Source organism: Teleopsis dalmanni, chromosome 1 (genome assembly GCF_002237135.1).
Source record: "Teleopsis dalmanni isolate 2A chromosome 1, ASM223713v2, whole genome shotgun sequence".
Lineage (NCBI taxonomy): Eukaryota > Metazoa > Arthropoda > Insecta > Diptera > Diopsidae > Teleopsis > Teleopsis dalmanni.
Window position 1 is genome coordinate 55,006,669 of NC_051846.1, and position 19,677 is coordinate 55,026,345.

At 29.8% G+C, this 19,677-nt stretch overlaps 3 protein-coding genes across 3 annotated transcripts; 2 read left to right on the forward strand and 1 right to left on the reverse strand.

Annotated features, from left to right (window-relative positions):
- Positions 1–6,239: 6,239 nt before the first annotated feature.
- On the forward strand, positions 6,240–6,895 carry LOC119668280 (heat shock protein 23-like). Its single transcript, XM_038077736.1, has one exon. The coding sequence runs from the start codon at positions 6,309–6,311 to the stop codon at positions 6,825–6,827; it is 519 nt and encodes a 172-aa protein (XP_037933664.1). The 5' UTR covers positions 6,240–6,308; the 3' UTR covers positions 6,828–6,895.
- Positions 6,896–10,231: 3,336 nt separating this feature from the next.
- LOC119671550 (heat shock protein 27-like) lies at positions 10,232–11,148 on the forward strand. Its single transcript, XM_038082243.1, has one exon. The coding sequence runs from the start codon at positions 10,307–10,309 to the stop codon at positions 10,880–10,882; it is 576 nt and encodes a 191-aa protein (XP_037938171.1). The 5' UTR covers positions 10,232–10,306; the 3' UTR covers positions 10,883–11,148.
- A 3,305-nt stretch (positions 11,149–14,453) lies between these two features.
- On the reverse strand, positions 14,454–16,504 carry LOC119672807 (heat shock protein 67B1-like). Its single transcript, XM_038083947.1, has one exon. The coding sequence runs from the start codon at positions 16,321–16,323 to the stop codon at positions 14,872–14,874; it is 1,452 nt and encodes a 483-aa protein (XP_037939875.1). The 5' UTR covers positions 16,324–16,504; the 3' UTR covers positions 14,454–14,871.
- Between the last annotated feature and the right edge of the window lie 3,173 nt (positions 16,505–19,677).

The following is a 19,677-nucleotide window of genomic DNA, read 5'->3' on the forward strand; positions in this document are numbered from 1 at the left end:
TTTCTGAATTCCAAAAATTAAGTATTTTTTTAATATAAGTAAAGAGTAAAAATTAAGTTCAAGTGGGTTTGGAGCTAAAACTTGTCATAAGCAATGAATGGATTAGAACTCATCTTTATGAATTCCAATGGATGGATATTTTGTAATATAAGTAAAGAATAAAAATTAGGTTCAAGTAGGCGTATGAGCTAAGACGGGTCATAAGCAATGAATGGATTAGAACTCATCTTTCTTAATTTCAATGGATGGATATTTTGTGTTACTCTTAGTAACAATTAAATTTTAAATAAATGAGTTAAAATTCGTGTTTCTGAGTTACGTTCCAAAAAGTTGTTGATCCATTCAATTCTAAATAAATAATTTTTGAAGCGATAGCTAAATTAAGAGATTAGTCTCAATATGAATATGTCGTCAGATCCAGTTTTCTACGTATTATATGGATGTCTCATCTTCTTTCACTATAGAATTTAAATTTTTTGATAAAACTTTTTAATATTTCTTTGTTATACAAATACATGTATAGGTATATAATATAGTTCATCTTATATGATTTATAATATTAACTACCAATTTTTTTGATTAATTTAAAATAATACTCGTTGAACTTTATTTTTAAAAAAATTACTTCAAACTTTGTTTTGTAATAAATTGAAGAAGAAGCAGGTGTTTGAATTCCGTTGAGTGTATATGTCGATATAACAAATCTACATATATACATATGTATTTTGATATACATATCTATTCACATATATTTAATTTTTTTATTAAATTTTTGTTAATAAAAGTTATATTATATCTAATTTAAATTTTTAAGATGTTTTAAAAATCTGTATTAAAAAAATTTCATTTGTAAAGCAATGGAAAATTTTTTAGAAATTCCTATTGTTTGCCACATTGTTTAATTTTTTGTTTTATATTCTAGATCAGCGTCTCTTAAACAATGGTCTCTAAAATATTATACGGTTGAACTCTTTTATAACGACCAACCGAATATAACGACCAACCGAATATAACGACAGTTTCTTAAAGTCAAATTTGGTTTGCTATATATAACTGGTTTGCTATACGTAATGTTTTCTTATTATAAAGCAATAAAATAGATGTACAAATAACAAAGGAAATAAAAAAGAAGTAAAAAAAATATATATAAATGATTTATAAGATATAGATACTTCTATAAAAATTACTATCATTTTTATTCCTTTTTTTATATGATCGCTTTTAACGACCAGATTAAGTCGTCCCATTCAGTGTAGTTATAATTGATTTCAAAGACATATTAAATCAAATTAATGTGAATTAACTGTTCACACAGCATCACTAATAATAATTTTGCATATAATCAAGTTCAAATTTTAATCCAATTTCATAAAATCTAATAATTAATAAAAATCAATCTAACTAATTAATGAATAATAATTATTTCAAAATTTACAATGATGCGTGATATTGTAAAAAAAATCAACTCAACTCAATAATAAACTTAACCGAAAGAAAATATCACTTCAACGTTCGGTATTTTTATATCCGACCGCAATTTAAATAGTTAACTATATGACTAACGGATCAAAAGCACAAAAGATCAACCATGGTCGCAGCACTCCGCTCCATTGAGAGCTGATACCCTGCTTATTTCTATAACTAAGAGAATCAACTATGAGAATAAACATAAGATAAAATTAAGATTTGCTGTGTGAATAGGTTTTTTACCGAAAATTACAATTATTATGTGAATAAGCTATAGTATTTATTATTTTAATTTGTTTTTAACTCTCTTCTCGCCTTTGCTTAATGTAACTTGAGTTAGTTTCAAAAGTATTTTTCCTCAATAGTGTTGTGTAACCACTTGGATGTTTTTAAATAAACTCTTAATTAAATAACAGCCTACAAAATTTGTGAGTTGGGATACACTGGTCTAGGCGATTTGTTTGTTTTCAATTTCACCAGTAAAAAATTGCAAATAACAACTGCAAATTAAAAAGAAGTGAGATTTAAGTGAAAAAATCCATATTTTTATTTTGTATGTATTGTACCAAAAAAGATAGAAAAGAAGATTTCACCAAGATTTCGCCTTTTACATATTGGTATAGTCAATTATATTCTTTAATTCTTGGTATTGCACCGTACGTACAGCATTTCGTTTTTTATGTTTGATAAAAATTTGGACTACATACATACATTGAATTTCGCTGCTTTTACATCGTTATATGTTTTTGTTTTTTATTTTATTTTATTTCAAAAAAATACTAATAAATTGAAACCTTACTTACTGTCAGCTTTTTTGATAAATTTTGTCTTCGTTATAAAAGCCTATTAAACTTATTAAAGACTGTTCCTCTATATTCTTTATATCCAGTATTATACAAGATGTATGATATTTGATATGAATATAGCAAATCAAGTGTTAAAGCTCGCCGATTGGATTAGTATTATAATAAGAAAAGTATGTCATTCTTGTTTTCGGATTATTCTAGACTAGACTGAAAACTTTAATTTTAAGTTCCCAGAATGAAGAACGTTTTGATGGGACGTAAAGCAGCCTTAAAGTCAAGTCTAGTTCCTTGGACAATAAAATGTAATTCAATCTTAATCTTAATCTCTTCAATCTCGGAAAGTTGAATAACTGGTTTTTTTTAGTGTAGAAGCTCATCATATCAAAGTTGTTTTTAAATATTTAATTTCCTCAAAAGTGAGATCGATAGGGAGCAACCCTATCAAAGTTCCTTTCAATTATTCAATCTTCTTAAACAGGAAATTCGTAGTGGTCTTCGAAAACATATCTGCCCTACAAGCAATCCTTAACTCCTATTATATGAATACGGTCAGCCTTAGGTGAAAAATTGTGCTATCGATCCACTCCAAGAAGCATTCTCAGCTTTATTCTGTAAATAAAGGTACCATATATAGTATGTAAAGGTAGAGGTAAATCCTGGTATGAAGCGGCGACGTACTCGCGAAACGAACTTCTAACAATATTTGATATATGTATATTCATTAATTCACAATTTGATATATATTAATTAATAGTAGGTAATCCAGCTTCTAGTAGGAAAACCAGCTTCTAGTAGGTAAGCTAGCTTCTAGTAAAGAAGCTAGCATCTAATAGAGAAGCTAGCATCTAATAGAGAAGCTAGCTTCTAATAGAGAAGCTAGCTTCTAGTAGGTAAGTCAGCTTCTAATAGGTATACCAGTTTCTATTAGGGAAGCCAGTTTCTAGAAGGTTAGCCAGCTTCTAGTAGGTAAACCAGCTTTTAGTAGGTAAGCCAGCTTCTAGTAGAGAAACCAGATTCTAGTAAAGAAACCAGCTTCTAGTAGGAAATTCAGCTCTTAGTAAGGAAGCCAAATTCTAGTAGGGAAACCAGCTTTTAGTACGGAAGCTAGCTTCTAATAAGATAGCTAGATTTTAGTAGGTAAGCCAGCTTCTAGCAGACTAGCCAGTTTTTAGTAGAGAAACCAACTTCTAATAAGTAAACCAGTTTTTAGTAGGGAAGCTAGCTTCTTGTAGTTAATAAATTTTAATCATTTAGAATATTATCTAATAACACAATACAGACCAGAATAAAAGAAAAAAAGCAGGAAGAAAACTGAAGTAATTGTTTTAAAAAAAAATTGAAAATTAAGAATAAATTGCTTGAAAAATGGTACACATTTTAATTATTACTAAAATCTTTACTTCATATTAATTATTTTTCCACATTTTTACGGAGAAAATTATACATATTTATATATAATATATATATATATATTTACATATGTAAATAATTTTATTTTATATATTATTTATAAAAATTTGTTTATATTTATTTGAGATTTAGTCCGATAAGCAAATTTTTTAATAAACAAATGAGTAGCTTTAATAATAAACAAATGAGAAGTAAATGAAGTTTAAAAAAAGTTGTGCAAATCTCATATAAGTTTTGTCGGGTTGATATATTTATACTAATTTGTATTCTTATTATCAAATTGTTCATACATATGTACATATGTATCAGTTGGTTTTATTTTTTTTATGATTTCTTTATATTACTCTTCTGTCTGGACATTTTTTTTATTTTTTTAATTTAGCCGGTAAAAAAAGAAAGAATACAACACAAAAAGCAAGAGCAAAGAGCGCTGAACAATGAATACCATTTTCACTCACATTTAAAAAAAGAGTACATTTATGAGTAAAAAATAGCTTTGTGAGTGAATTGTACGCTGAATTTGATGTAGTGAAGAGTGAGAATGAGCACGTACACACATAGCGATGAGAAAAAAATTATCGCTCTTTATTAGTCAGCGCTTAACATGTTATAAGAAATTAGCAGATATAGAAATTACTAGAATATTCTGGTTGAAATTAATAAAATATTTTATTTAATATTATTAAATTTAAAATAAAAATTTAATTTATAAAATTTTATGACAATGATTTTACAATCTGTTGCATAATTTTATTATATAGTTGTGGTGTTATTATGTGTATAAGTAATTTGAAACAAATTCCAGTAACCATAAAAACCGGTACGAAGTGACCTACCGCAATAGTTTATTGCTTGTGTCTATTAGTTTTGAATTTTGCAATTCATTGTTTGTTTTGTATTTGTAAAATTTTGTTAAGTTTATTGACTCACACATATGGTAAATAAACAGAGAACATTTTTGTTGAAATAAAATCAAAGCGGTGAATGAAACTAATCACATTTTATAAATTTATACATACATACATACATATGTATGTACATATATGCTTTATATACTCTGAGTTTGCATAATATAATTTTTAGTACAATAATATAATAAAATAGTTAATTATAATTGTTATTATTATATTATATTTATTATTAAATACATATATAATATAATATAATATAATATAATATAATTATTAAATTATATTTATTGTATAATTCAAATTGAATTTTATTATTTAGGTTAAGAAATTTTTATTTATTTTTAGTTGTTCTTATTTGAGAACATAATTTTTTTTTAATATTTAACACAATATATTATTATTTATTAAATACAAACGCATACCACTTATGCGTTTTCTAAAATTTTTCTAATTAGACTATTTGACTTTCTAGATAATTCGAGAACTTTCGCACGTTCAATATGTGTTTCCCGACATTTAAGCACAACACATACTTTTAATACACATTTTTATATTTGTTTTATTTTCTAAGAATTAAAATAAAGCCAGATAATAAATAAAATAAATAATAAATAAAGTAAAATAAAATTCACTAAATAATTATAATTTAGTGAATTTTATTTCATTTAATTTTTAATGATAAAATTATTATTTTATTTTTTTTTTGCCCTGTTTTTACAGGGCACTGGACCATAGGACGGCATAAATGTAGATTTGACCTACCCTGTGGTTTCTCCTGTAATGCTCTCGAAGAAAGGACACCAGAACACCTGATGTGTCTATGCCCAGGTTTGGCCAGAATTAGGCTTAAGTTTCTGGGGGCTTCCTTCTTCAACACACTCGGCGATATCTCTAGCATTATCATTGGCCAGATTCTTGCCTTCATAAATGCCTCTGGCTAGTTCTAGCTTGATTTTATGTCTACTATCCACTATTGCGAGGTTTTGTGGATTCAAGGTGGCTTTTTTTAGCTAATTGAGGAGAACTCGTTCCTATCTAATAACTAACTATGACTATACTATAGTAATAAACATAATCTGTTAATTCAATAAAAAATATATTTATAAATTTTTCAATAATAAATGTTAAATTTATAAAATAACATTACTTCTAATACTTTTTATATATTATAATTATTATTTAATGGGTTTATTTTAAATAAACTATTAAAAATATTATATAAAAAGAAAAGTAAATTTCACAATTTTTAATATTGTCATGTTCATCCCTCAGTAATTAAAATATTTTTACATACACACACTTCTCAATTTTTTCGCTCGCCATCAGCAACAATCTACACACACATATATAAATCACACTGCGATTTATATGCTGTGAGCTTTGAATTCTCATTCAGACATTGTGGATAAACTTTCTCATAAGAAATTTCTAGACGCAGCTAGAAAAGTAAAATTTGCCGGCATATATTTTTCTCTCTATTGTACATACACCCAGTAGAAGTAACGAGCAACATAGAGAAATTTCCAAATGTTAATAGAACAAAGAGTAGAAAGAGTACAAATGAGTACGACATAATTTTCATGTTAACGGAATAGGTATAAATAGCCGGCTGCAGTGCCGCGCTTATCATTTACGTTTGAAAATTCAAACTGAAAAGACAAGTGAAAAGTTTGTTGTCGTGCGGAAAATTTAAAATAAATTATTTTAATTTAAAATGCGTACGTTACCAATGATATTTCGTTTGGCTGATGAAATGATGTCGCGTCAAATGCAATCAGTATTTTCTTCACCATTTTATGAGAGTCCATTTGTATATCGTTTGGCGCCTTGGAATCACATCAGTCGCTTACAAAAAGAGGAAGAGTTACCAAAAGTTGGTAAAGATGGCTACCAAGTTTCCATAGATGTTGCACAATTTAAACCTAGCGAGTTAAAGGTGAAAGTTTTAGAAGATTCCGTCATCGTAGAAGGAAAATATGAGAATCGCGAAGATGACCATGGTTTTTCATCAAGACAATTTGTTAGACGTTTCTTATTGCCCAAAGGATACGATTCAAATAAAGTTATGTCAACACTATCATCTGATGGCTTACTAACTGTTAGTGTTCCTAAGCCACCTGCTATTGAAGATAAACCTGGTGCTCGGGAAGTTCCTATACAACAGACCGGTCCGGCTCATTTAAATGTTAAGGAAAATCCAGTTGAAGATGATGGAACTAAAAACGCTTCTTAGAATTAATTGTAAATTATGTTATATTCTTATATAACCAAATATACATATGTTATATGTTTAAAATTGAACTGAAGTAGTAATATTGAAAAATAGTTAAGTTTAAAATAAAAAAAAAATTAAAAATTTAATTTTGCTTTTATTTTTTAAAAAAAGTTTGTGGCGGAAAGTTTTTGAGTTTGTCTAGTGAAGTGGCTTATTTTGCTTTGTACTGCGTTGTGAAATTAATATTTTTGATGTTTCGGAATCTTTAGAAATTCTATAAAAATTAATAATATTTTGGATAGGATTATTTTGATGCAAATCTCTTCTAGATTATGACATTTTCAGCATAAAATTTTTTAAATATCTTTTTAATATGATTTTACTATATAACTTTTTAAATATCCCTACATACTATATATGATTAATATTTCATTTGGAGTAACAAATAAATTATTTTAGTATTACATATTTCATGGAAAAAATTAGATTTTTTGAAAACATAATACTAAGATGGATGAATATTTCATTCTGCATTTCATAAAACACACAAGTGCTAAGAACTTAAGAATATCTGTCTAAAACCACAATACTAAAACAGCGAATTTGGTTTTTAGAAACACATCACTTACTGGATATGAAAATTGATAATATTAATTAATATATTAGAGAATACTCAACAGAATTATGTTGGGATTCTGTGAATACTCAACAGAATGATGTTGGGATTCTGTGAATACTCAACAGAATTATGTTGAGATTCTGTGAATACTCAACAGAATTATGTTGGGATTCTGTGAATACTCAACAGAATGATGTTGGGATTCTGTGAATACTCAACAGAATTATGTTGAGATTCTGTGAATGCTCAACAGAATTATGTTGGGATTCTGTGAATACTAAACAGAATGCAAAGTTAAACTTGTTAAAAATCACAAATTCTTTTGTCACCAGTGACTGATATGCCTCACTTCAAAGTCTGATATCATAAAAAACAAAAACAATTTACTCCAGTCAAAATAATAGAAATAACATCAATACATATCACCCAAATAATTACGTTTATAAGTGAGTAAAAGTAGATTAAACTAGATGCTAGTCCAAAAAATCTCTATTATCTGTGTAAATCGAATTTTATTATAGAAATAGGCAACAGTCTCATTTCATGGATAATTTAAATTTAAGCGTTCTTAAAGCTCTACTCCTAAGATATAGTTATCAAGATCTTTTAAAATATTTTTTAAAGCATGTTTTTAAATAAGACCTTTATGTGATTTCAACCCAAACGACCCAGCATGATATCATATAGTACTCACGCAACGTGCTATCAGAGCTCTCTATTTCTTATGTACTTTCAATCTGGAATGTACCGATTCAAAGATAAATATTGATAAACCCAAAATTCATTAAGAATTACTAAAAGTCTAACATAAATTTGTAGTTAAAATAGACAATGCTATATACAATAGCTCTATTACCAACAAGGGCTATATTAAATAGTTAAGATAGAATATCCAATAAAATATACATTTTTATATATTAGCTTGTCCAATAAAATACAACTAGTCTAAATAATTATACATATATTAAAATCCGTGAAAGTAGTCCATTACATCTAATACGATTACAGCTAAAGGTTATTTAAATTTAAATGTATTTCCGAAGACCGAAGCCAATTTTCTTTAGCTTCAAGAAATGTAAACAAATGGTGATTCATGCTGTACTACGAGTGAAAAACATACAAATTGTGTTGAAAGAGTCCTATAAAAATACACTTAGAAGTTTTATCTCATCATATGTAGTTATAAAAATTTTCCCAAGATATTAATTACCATTTTAATACATTTATATTTTTACATAAAATTAACTTAAAATACTTAAGACTATACTCAACGTTTTATATATAAGCACAGAAGATACGTAGTATACTCTTCTTCTCCGTGTTAAAAGTTCAAAACTAAGAATCAATATTTTGTTAACATTAATAGAGAAGAGAAAAAAAAATAAATTTTTAACTATATTTTTATCAAATTAGATGTATTACATAGTAAAAAATTAGTTCCTACTCCATTTGAAGAACAGTCAAACGAATATTTCTCAGTAATATATTTAAAGCATTTTATACAAAGTTCTTAAATTCGGATCGAAATCTGTTACATATGTAGTCGTCAAACGAAAAATACTACTTCTACACTCTCATCTGTGTTCTCGATCATACGAACATTGAAAGAAATAAAAATACAAGCATCCGCCTTGATGATTTACTGGAGGTATCCCTAGGGTTTCCTAGGGGTTTGTGTTTTCTTAGAAATCTTCACCTTGAACATTGTTTTTAATACTCATTGTAGAAGATTTGAAAACTTAAAGACACAATTAAGCATTTTCTTTGCAATTACCCAGCTTGGGGTTTCAGAAGATTTTAGGAAAGTACAACTCATTCGAAATAGAATTAATTGATATTTTTGATGCTCAATTCAAATTCAATGACTTTCAGTAAAGATTATGACTAAATCTTTTATTGAATTCTCGCAGAGCTTTGATAAAATTTGCTGTAATCACAAATTTCGGTTTAACTTATGTTAAACTTATGATCTTAAAATTATTTTTAAATCGAATATCATAATTGTTAACCCTTTTACCATATAAACGATCCTTACCAAAAACTTAGATTAAGTCTGTGATGATTCTGGTTCTAAAAATCGTGGAACTCACAGATTAAAAGCACTTCTCATCATAATGGATTTTTAATATAAAGTAAAATATGGGTTTTATAGAAAAATCTACCCGAATACAGAATATTACATACCAACAATTATTTTAATAAATATTCTTTGATTAAATAATTTTCAGTGTTTCATCTCAAAAGAATTTTTAAATTACATATAGATTCGATTATTTTATTGGAATTTTCTTAACAACTACTAGTAAACACCTTAACAGCATAGGACCTCGAAATAGCGGAATGAGTATAGCATAGTTAACATAATTACTTATTAATATCAAAATAAATATTGTTTATAATCGAAATAGTTACGTACTGCAGAATCAATTTCCATATTATAGTTTCACACATATTTAGTATGATGGGTGGTCTTTAATAATGGATTTTTTTACGATTATATTGAAGTAATGATTTCCTTATATATGGTACAATATAACACATAACATGATTTCAAAGTCCGAGTGTTTTACAAAATATGAGAAAATACATCGCAGTTTGATGCCATTGATACATTTAAAAAATATATAATAATTTAATATTTCTAAGTGTATTACATGCTCTTTATATTTTTTTAAAGTGTCTATTTCTGCAAGACAATTTATATCTCGCCAAGAACGAGATGTAAAATCACGTCTATTGAGACAGTATAAAAGACGTGGAAGTTAAAGCAAACACTTTTATAAATTCTTTGAAAGCAGCTGCATGCATTAGTTTAAAATTTTATTTGCAATAATAAAATTAAATAAAAATATTTCTAAATATAAAATTTTAAAGCAAAATGTCGCTTGTGCCAACAACGTATCGCGATCTTTCGCGTGAATTAGATCGACCACGTTATTATCCTCCTTACGATTTTAACTTGTATCCTTATTTATATGATGATCCGCGAGTTTGGTGGCCGTCAGATATATTGAAACCTATGGATGACCTCGTTACGCGGCGGGTACGCAACCAATTAATACGTTCATCTCCTCTTGATTGGAGCTATCCAATGCGGTGGCAAAATTATTATGCAGGTGAACGAGTTTATGTTGATGAAAAAAGATTTCAAGTGGATATTGATGTGCGTCAGTTTAAACCACACGAAATCGTTGTGAAAACCACTGATGATTATGTAATCGTCCAAGGTAATCATGAGAAGAGGAATGATGGAAATGGTTTAGTTGAACGGCACTTTGTGCGTAAATATCTACTGCCACGTGGATTTAATGCCAATGAAGTTATATCGGATCTGTCATCTGATGGTATACTAACCATTAAAGTTCCACCACCTCCACCAACTAAATACTATAGTCCTAATGAACGATTGGTTAGAGTACATGAAACTGGAAGATTGGCTTTGCCGTGGAAATAGGTCAACCCTTAAAGTTCACAATTTATATGTTATAAACCATCTGCATACCAGTTAAGACATATATAATTTAATATATATTTTTATAAGTACACTTTTGATTGTATTGTAAGTGCAAGTGCAAGTGCATTGATATACTTTTCAGAATTAATATAATTGTATGGACCCAAGGTTAAATTATTCTAAATTTAGTAATGCAAAATTTACGGTACATCTACTTTTTGTACAAATTATAGTTCAATTAAAAAAAAATATCTAAAAAAAAATTCATTTATACATATATAAGTGTTTATGGTTGATAAATAAATAAAATTGCGATTGATGAATAAATAAAAAGTAGTTCTAATATATTTTTTTAACTACAAGTATGTATTTGTTGCAATATACAGATTTCTAAATCACTTATATTCATTAATACTAATAACAAAGGAATATTTTTTTAAATGATTTAGATATTAATATTGTATTTATTAAATTATTGCCTTTAATGAATTATATATAAGAAGGATGGCTGTATAAACTTATTTTAGTAGATAAATTCAATTACTAAGGACCTTTCATAACATATCATATTGCTATGGTGAGATCTATGATGAGATATTGCTGTGGAGAGAACCATCATTAAATCTACAAAGCTTTGACAAATAAATGCAATAGTGAATGAAATAACTAACCTAACTAACTAACATGGACTAGCAAAATACAAAACAAAGAACAGGTCAAAATTTTTTGATGTTTTAAAGTCTTAGAAATTCTAAGAAGTGTACTAATTAGATCAATGACTATATATGTGCTTGAGAAACCAATTGTAAGAACCAAGCTCATAAAAGTAGTGTTCAATGCAAACCAAACTTTCACGACCACGTTGTGAGACTACGACAGCACAACAATGCTACAATACAGTTAAAATGATCACGTCATGAACTATAAAGGGATACATAATATAACACGTAAAAATCAAAGCTGAGATGAGAGAAATATGTAATACTGAAGATCTTATACAATGGACTATGGTAAATAGAAACAGCATTAAGTTCAAAGTAGGATCTCTTCAGTATTAAGATATGCTTGAGTATAAAAAGTTCGAATTAGTATAATAATTTTATCAACGACTATGTCCTTGAGAAACTAATTGTAAGAACCAAACTTATAAAAGTAGTGTTCAATGCAAATTCTACGATTAACAATACTAAAACATAGATGAAATGAATATCCCATAAACTATAAAAGGATACATAATATAGTATATAAGAATCAAAGCTGGGGAAAATACGTTATGCTAAAGATTTTAAATGATAGACTATGTTAAAGAGATACAATATAATGCCACAAGAAGGATTTCCTAAACAATGCCATGAATGCTAAACATCAATTAATCATTTATTCCTGATTCTTATACTTACTAATAAACGTAATATTATAACATTAGCTTATATTGAAATCAACATAACCATAAGATAATTATAGTTATGTGACCAAATTCTATTCTATTCTATTCAAAAGTCAAAACCTCAAAATATCAATTGATTAATTGATTTTTTTTAAGTTTTGACGTGAAATCGCCCAACAGCCGGTACTACAGCTAGAAAAGTTATATTGTACCAAAATTGGTTAACTACAGTTTTTATTCAATACATTTTTTTGAAATATAGACGACAGCAAAAAAAAGAAAACTTCGTTTATTTGGGCTCTCAAACACTCAAACACGCTACAAATGTCACGAGGTATCTGAAATGTTATTATACTATATAATTTTATAATGGTATTCAACTACTGTTCAAATTATTACCAACCTTAGCCCATTATTAATTTTTCTTCTAAATGTAGTCATGATTCATGGAGTCATGATCATTATAAATATATTTATTTATCATATATTACTGAAATGTAAGATAATATTGCTTTATATTATCGTTCCGTCTAGTTCCTTAATTCTGAATTTTATAATTCGAAAAACGTACATTAAAGATAATGATTCATTTCTTGTCTTTATCATCTCACTACCGTCTGAGATGTTTTATATACTGTGTTTACATCATTTGCTTTAGCAATTATACTTTTAAGTGATCTGCGTTGTTATAAAGCTATTGCTGTATAAGAAGTTTTGAAAAAGAACTTATCGAATATAATCGAACAAGTTCCATATTTACTTTAGTCATTTGTGTATATAGGAAACTACACAGAGAAACTGTGCATTCCTTTCAATACTCACTGTAGAAATTTTTGAAACTTACATTAGATGAAAGCAATTAAGAACTTTCTCTGTGATTCCACAGAATCTTCTTCCTCGTTTCCAGAAGAAATAGATTTTTGGGGAACTATTTTTTTGATCTGATAACTTCAGGAAAGACATTTCGTATTGATTGATATCTTAAACAATCTATGGAAAATGTATGGAGGATTGGGAGTTAAAATGTTAACACTCATGGCATTCAATTGTAACTATTTTAAAAGCGACATATTATAGAGAATGTTGAAGAATAGGCATAAAATATAAATATCCTTTCGGTACACATACTTTATCTTAAGCTTCGTAGCAAAACCTGTTTACGAATTCTTTTTTTCATTTGTTATGACATAATTTATTTAAGACATTAACCTATATTTTAATGAGAAGATAATACTGACTGATTCTAAATTGTGTCGGTTTTTTATAATTCTGCTTTTTAACTTCTCTCAATAGCTACCATATTCATCTTATTATTGAGAACACAACTAGTTTTCTAGCATGTGGTGTAAAAACTTTTAAATTGAATTTAAAAAGATTATATATTCTTAACAAAAACAAACTGTAATTAATTACTTTTTAAGGTGATTAATTTTCAGCCCATAGCTCGCTCTATAGAGCGCTCTTCCTCCCTGTGCTTCTGTATGGTGCAGAAGCATGGACGTTATCACAGAATGATGAAGAAGCGCTGCGAGTGTTCGATAGTAAAGTTTTTCGTAAGATCTTTAGTCCTCTACGAGTTGGCGACGACTACCGCATACGAATGAACCACAAGCTATACGAGCTTCATCACGACATTGATATAATTCAGCGAATTAACATCGCTTCCGGCTTCGCTGGCTTGGTCATGTCGTGAGAATGGATGAAGATGTTCCATCGAAACTGCGAAAAAGGTGTTTGAAGCAATAGTTCGCGGGAGAAGACGTAGAGGTAGACCGTGTCTCCAGTGGAATGATAAAGTTGATGGAGCACTAACTGCACTTAATGTACGAGAATGGAGAAGGCGCGCACGCAACAGAGGCGCCTGAGGAGACATGCTGCGTCAGGCCGAAACTCGGTAACAGGTTGTTATGTCCAAATAATTAAGTAAGTAATTTCCAGCTGATATAGTCTGAAATAATCTAAATGATCGTTATAATATTCGTGTACTTTCATACCTTACATTACTTCAAGAAGAACTTTAAGACTCTTTTCTTCCTCTTTTATATATAGAAATGGACTGTATACATTTTTTTGACTCCATTGGTATGCTTGACTTGTATTGACCTATTAAGTGCAAAATTATTCAAAAATAATTAATTCTAGTATTCGTTGAATTACTTTTTAATTAAAGACAAAACAAGACAGTTTAATGGGATTCTTCAGTACGTCGCATACTTTATTTATTGCAAAAATTTTATTATGCACTTTTCAGTACACATATGCGTGTATGTACCATAATTATTTAATACATACTACTACAAATATATTATAATCATATATATTTTTAACATTATTATGTAGTTGAATAAATCATTTATAAATTATTATATGTTCTTATATTTATAATAATAATATTTGTTTTCATTCATTATTTAATATTATGTGACTAAACCTGAAAAAATGCATTAATTTTAAAATAAAATTATAAAATAAAATTTTAATTAAAATAGGAATTGACGGTTGTTCGCACATGGCTGAACGTAACCCTTCTGCAATTATAGTCTTGTATGAGTTTTATTTGAATGTTCTTTTTGTCTCTCCTTCCGTTTTCTTCACTTCTAGTTTAGTTGGCAACTTCTTCGGTTACAGCATTTCCATTTTCACACTGCTTTTTGGCCAAGAGCACTAATTCGTCTGCCATAGCTGTTTGCTTTGTGTCACCATCCACAACGGCAGCAGCAGTCTCTTCATTTACTTGGCTTGCTGTTATAATACCGTCAACTACTGCTTTCTCAACAGCAACCTCCATATCAACGTCAGCGATAGCGGCAGCGGCAGCAACCTCAGTTGGAATAGCTGCAGCTGGAATATCAGTTGGTATGTCAGCAATGCCATTGTCAGTAGTATTATTGGTAGTGTTGGTTGTGGTGGTGGTAGTGGTGGTGATGCTGCTGCTATCGTTACTGCCAATATTGTCAGTGTTCTCATTTTCTGTATTTGCTGTATCCTCAGCGGTAGTGGCAGCAGTCATGTCGGCGTCGGCGTCGGTGGCAGCGTCTGCTTCTGCGTCAACTTCACCATCAACGTCTGCTGGAGAATCGTTGACTTTATTGGAATTGAGTATTGCTTCTTCTTCAATGGGGGGTGGTGAGACAATTTTTTCTGGTTCAGTCTGTTCAACATCCATTTCATTGGATGTGCTGTTGATGTTGTTGGTATCACCATTTTGCTCATTTATCTCTTGTGGTTTTTGTTGTTGTTGCTGCTGCTGCTGCTGTTGTTGCTGCTGCTGTTGTTGCTGTTGATGTTGCTGCTTCTGCATATCTTTTGCTGGCTGTTGCAATGGAGTAGGAATAGAAGTTGTAACTGATGTTGCTGTTGTTGTGATTTTCGCCTGTTCTTTGCCCGGCGAATCTTTTACAGACGATTGGGTTGGTCCAGTCTGCTGTATGTCTATGATGCGTTCTAAGGGTTCATTACTTTTTGTTGGTGCTGGTGGTGGTGCCTTCACCGTAAGTATACCATCCGAAGATAAAGTCGAAAGCACTTCGTTAGGATCGTAACCTTTCGGTAGCATATATTTTCGTATAAAATGTCGTGAGATAACACCATGTCCATCCTCCTTCTCTTCATGACGTCCCTCGACAATAATGCAATTATCGATTGTCTTAACAGTTAACTCATTTGGTGAAAACTGCTTCACATTCATGCTTACTTGAAATCCATTTTTATTAACTACAGAATATGCCGATTTAGCTGACTGTGATATATCTTTATCACCAACAATATTAATTTCCTTTTCACTGTCGTTTAATTGAGCTACAGCAGACTTTCCACAGCAAAATTTATTGCGATTGTAAGGATGGTGACGCTGCTTTGTGCTGGGCAGACAACAGTATTGGGAAATAGTGCGAGGACGACGTAATTGATGATTTTGTTGTACACATTGCTGTTGGTGTACGTCATGGGGATAGATACCGAAGCAAAAGTCATCACTAACATCACCGGTACCAAAGCAGCGATTAATTTCATGTAGCTCATCAGCCAAATCCATTATAAATGGTATTAATGACATAATGGTGCTTTTTTTTTTTGTTTTGCAATTATTTATTTATTAATTGAGATTATATATGAAAAGAGTATTTGCTTGCTTTAAATGTAAAAGTGCAATGTGAACCCGTTTGAATGCAATCGACGCGTTATCCGTTGCCAACACACGCCCGATACGCGTTCTAACTGGTTTTCATATGATGGTAAATTGCTGAATTTTCGCCTTTTAAACCAGTTGACAGTGCTGAATGGAAAATCCAATGGAAGTCTTACTCTGCTCCTAGTAATATCCGCTTATAATGTTGCATTTTTTTATTTACAATCCAACAATCTAACAATCACACAAACAATGTAGAATCGTATGCAGATGCTGCTACGTTTAGGTAGAAAATCGATACTATGGAGTTGAACTAAACGCATGTTTGCAGTGCAACGTAGTGAGCAACCTTTGCGGCAGAGAAAAGTGGCATTGAAACAGATTTACTTATTCACACCAACAAGTACATTTTTGTTCATTGTAGCTATTCGCCTCATATGCAGATATTTCCCCACCTCGATATATTATTATTAAATTGTACAAATGTTTAAAAGTATCTACAAAAGGGTAATTAAAAATAACTTCTTGTATGTATGAATGTATGTATGTATATATATTTAAAAATATAAGCAAGTCTGTATAAATTTTTGCAAAAAAACAAAACCATTAAACTTTTCCAGGCAATATGAAAACATAAAATAGCAACGAATATGTACCACAATGCCCCGTACAAAACGAATTTACCGGCGAATAACCGGTCTTTGCAGGTTTGCTTCCTATATTTACTCACAAATACAAGAACAGCTGAGATACCGGCAAATATTTTCAATGCACAACAACAAAAAACAGCTGGTCGAACCGTGAAGCACAGCAGTTCTTGAATGTAAGCATGCGCAGAAAATCATATGTATGTAAATATAACAGAATGGAATGAATTGGAACTCCGTTTTCCTGCACGCACACAATACGCTCAAGTATTTCTACATACGCTATTGCCGTAGTGGTGATGTCTGATTGGAATTGCACGCCTCGTTGCTTGCTACTACACACTCTACAGCTGACAGTGCAACATGCTCGCTTTGTCTGTCTCTATCTCTGTCTGCTACAAATTTCAATAGCTGATGATATTTGCATAGTAGTTTTTAGAGAGAAACTAAAAAACTAGTGGGATAGGTAAGAAGTATACATTTGCTATTAGATACTTAGAAGCCTTTGGATTTAAGCTATTTGTATGCACGTATATATGTATGTGTTTCTTTTATGCATAAACTTTTTAGAGATATTAAAAATTATAATATTAGCAATAATATATGCATTAATTAATACAAATAGATATTTATGAATCGAATTCTCAACGCTATTGAAGGTATAAATAAATAAAATCTTTATGTTATGTTTACATCAGATTTGTTGAAAGAAGTTATTGTTAATTAGTTAAAGATTTTAATGAATTAAAAATATATTTTAAAAGATACAACGATTTACAAGATATATCTAATTACGTACTTTCCATACAATACCATACTAATGCTAATAGACTTAGTAAAGTGCAAGTCTTTTTCTGATAAGCATATTTTGCCCAAATACAATTTTGTATTCGAAGGCGAAACGCTAATCTATTATATGTTGAATTCCTCAAAGAACAATCGGCTATAACTAGTAATCTTGATATTGAAAAATGTTTAGTACTTTATAAAGCAATGATTTGCTGAACAAAGATTTTATTTTTGAGTTCCCTACTCAAAAGGCATATCTACGGAGGTCGCGCTGCATCATTTGGTCAGCTAAATTCAAATCATCAGCTTTTGATATTACATCATATGAATCCATATCCAGAGTACTGGCCCGAAAACATGCTATGTTGAGTGCCTGGTTATACAGCAATCAAAGGTAATGAGTCTGCCGACAGTCTTGCGAGGTCAGGAACTGCCATTCAAATCTGTGGACCGGAGCTATATTGTGGATTATGTTGGGCTACAACTAGGTCTCTAATTGATAAATGGTTTTCAGCCAAGAGAAGTCACTATAGAGCTGAAGATATATTATTCGATGGTATAACGTCCATCTCTATTATACCTCAGGTTGATCTATACAGTAAAATAGTACTACCTATTTTGCTTCAAATCATAAGTTCCAAGACAAAATGCTCTGTATCTCAATAAAGTTGAAACCATAACTTCTCTGATTCTACTTTACAACCGCGAGCACCATGTAGAGTCTACAGTTAAACTTATGTGACAGCCGTTTTCTCCCACTTTACCTCATACATCATCTATAACATTTCTTCCTGTTGTAGTTTGATTTGCTTTTGTTCTGTCTCACTTTAAATAGCTTGATTAGCTTTTTAAAGTAATTCCTTTTTTTAAGATTCGTTCTTTTACAGAAAAACGACAGCAAAAAAGAAGATTATACTGTCTTTAACCAGTCTTTTAGGTAAATATTGTTGTCACTTGTACAATATGCGTTACTTATATTCGCTGAAAAATATTTATTTTTTATGTTAGCACTTTTTATTATCATATTGCTCTAAATTTCATCATGCCTGTAGGGAGTGTTAGCTCTCTCTGATATCGATAGGTACCAATAGGTCTATGTATGAGTTACAACCAGCCAAAATTGCTCACACTTGTATATTGTATTCTCTTCTTCGGTCTTGCCCAATAGCTGGAATGTGTTCCTAACGCATTTCTAAGAGGACTGCCGTTACGACGTTTGATGTTTCCATCCACCACAACAAAAAAAAATTAACACAAAATAATTTTGGAGTGTTAAACATTGTGAAAGAACGTTCTTTATTTAATATATGTATTTTAAAAAGTATCTAATTAATTTAAAGTAATTATCTAAAAAGTTTTTATTAAGCTTTAAAAAAATTGGTTAAAACGAAAGACAACTGATATACAATTAAAATGGCCTTTAAGTATTTGATTCCTCTCCACAACAGCTTCAGTCACCAAATCGATATCGATTAAACCAGGGCTGTCCAAAGCATGGCCCGTGGGTCACATGTGGCGTGCGGCTAATGTTTATGCGGCCCGTGACAAGTTTTTCATTTACTATAATTAACCAAATTTTCTTTTAGTGTGCTGGTAAAACCACATTATTTTATTTTTATGATATACCAAGTAAATGAATTTAAATTGATAATTTAATAAAACTAAATTTAATATTATAACCTTTTTTATTTTTATCGAAAACAACTATGAACGTACATACATATGTATGTATTTGTTTCTGTGACCCCCCAATCTATACAGTGATTGGTATTGGTCCGCGGTTGCATCTGCTCTGGACAGCCCTGGATTAAATATACAGGTTTCGTATAATAATATAATTGATCTA

Excerpts from the sequence above, each read along its gene's own strand:
- LOC119668280 (XM_038077736.1), top strand. The coding sequence starts at position 6,309 with ATGCGTACGTTACCAATGATATTTCGTTTGGCTGATGAAATGATGTCG.
- LOC119671550 (XM_038082243.1), top strand. The coding sequence starts at position 10,307 with ATGTCGCTTGTGCCAACAACGTATCGCGATCTTTCGCGTGAATTAGAT.
- LOC119672807 (XM_038083947.1), bottom strand. The coding sequence starts at position 16,323 with ATGTCATTAATACCATTTATAATGGATTTGGCTGATGAGCTACATGAA.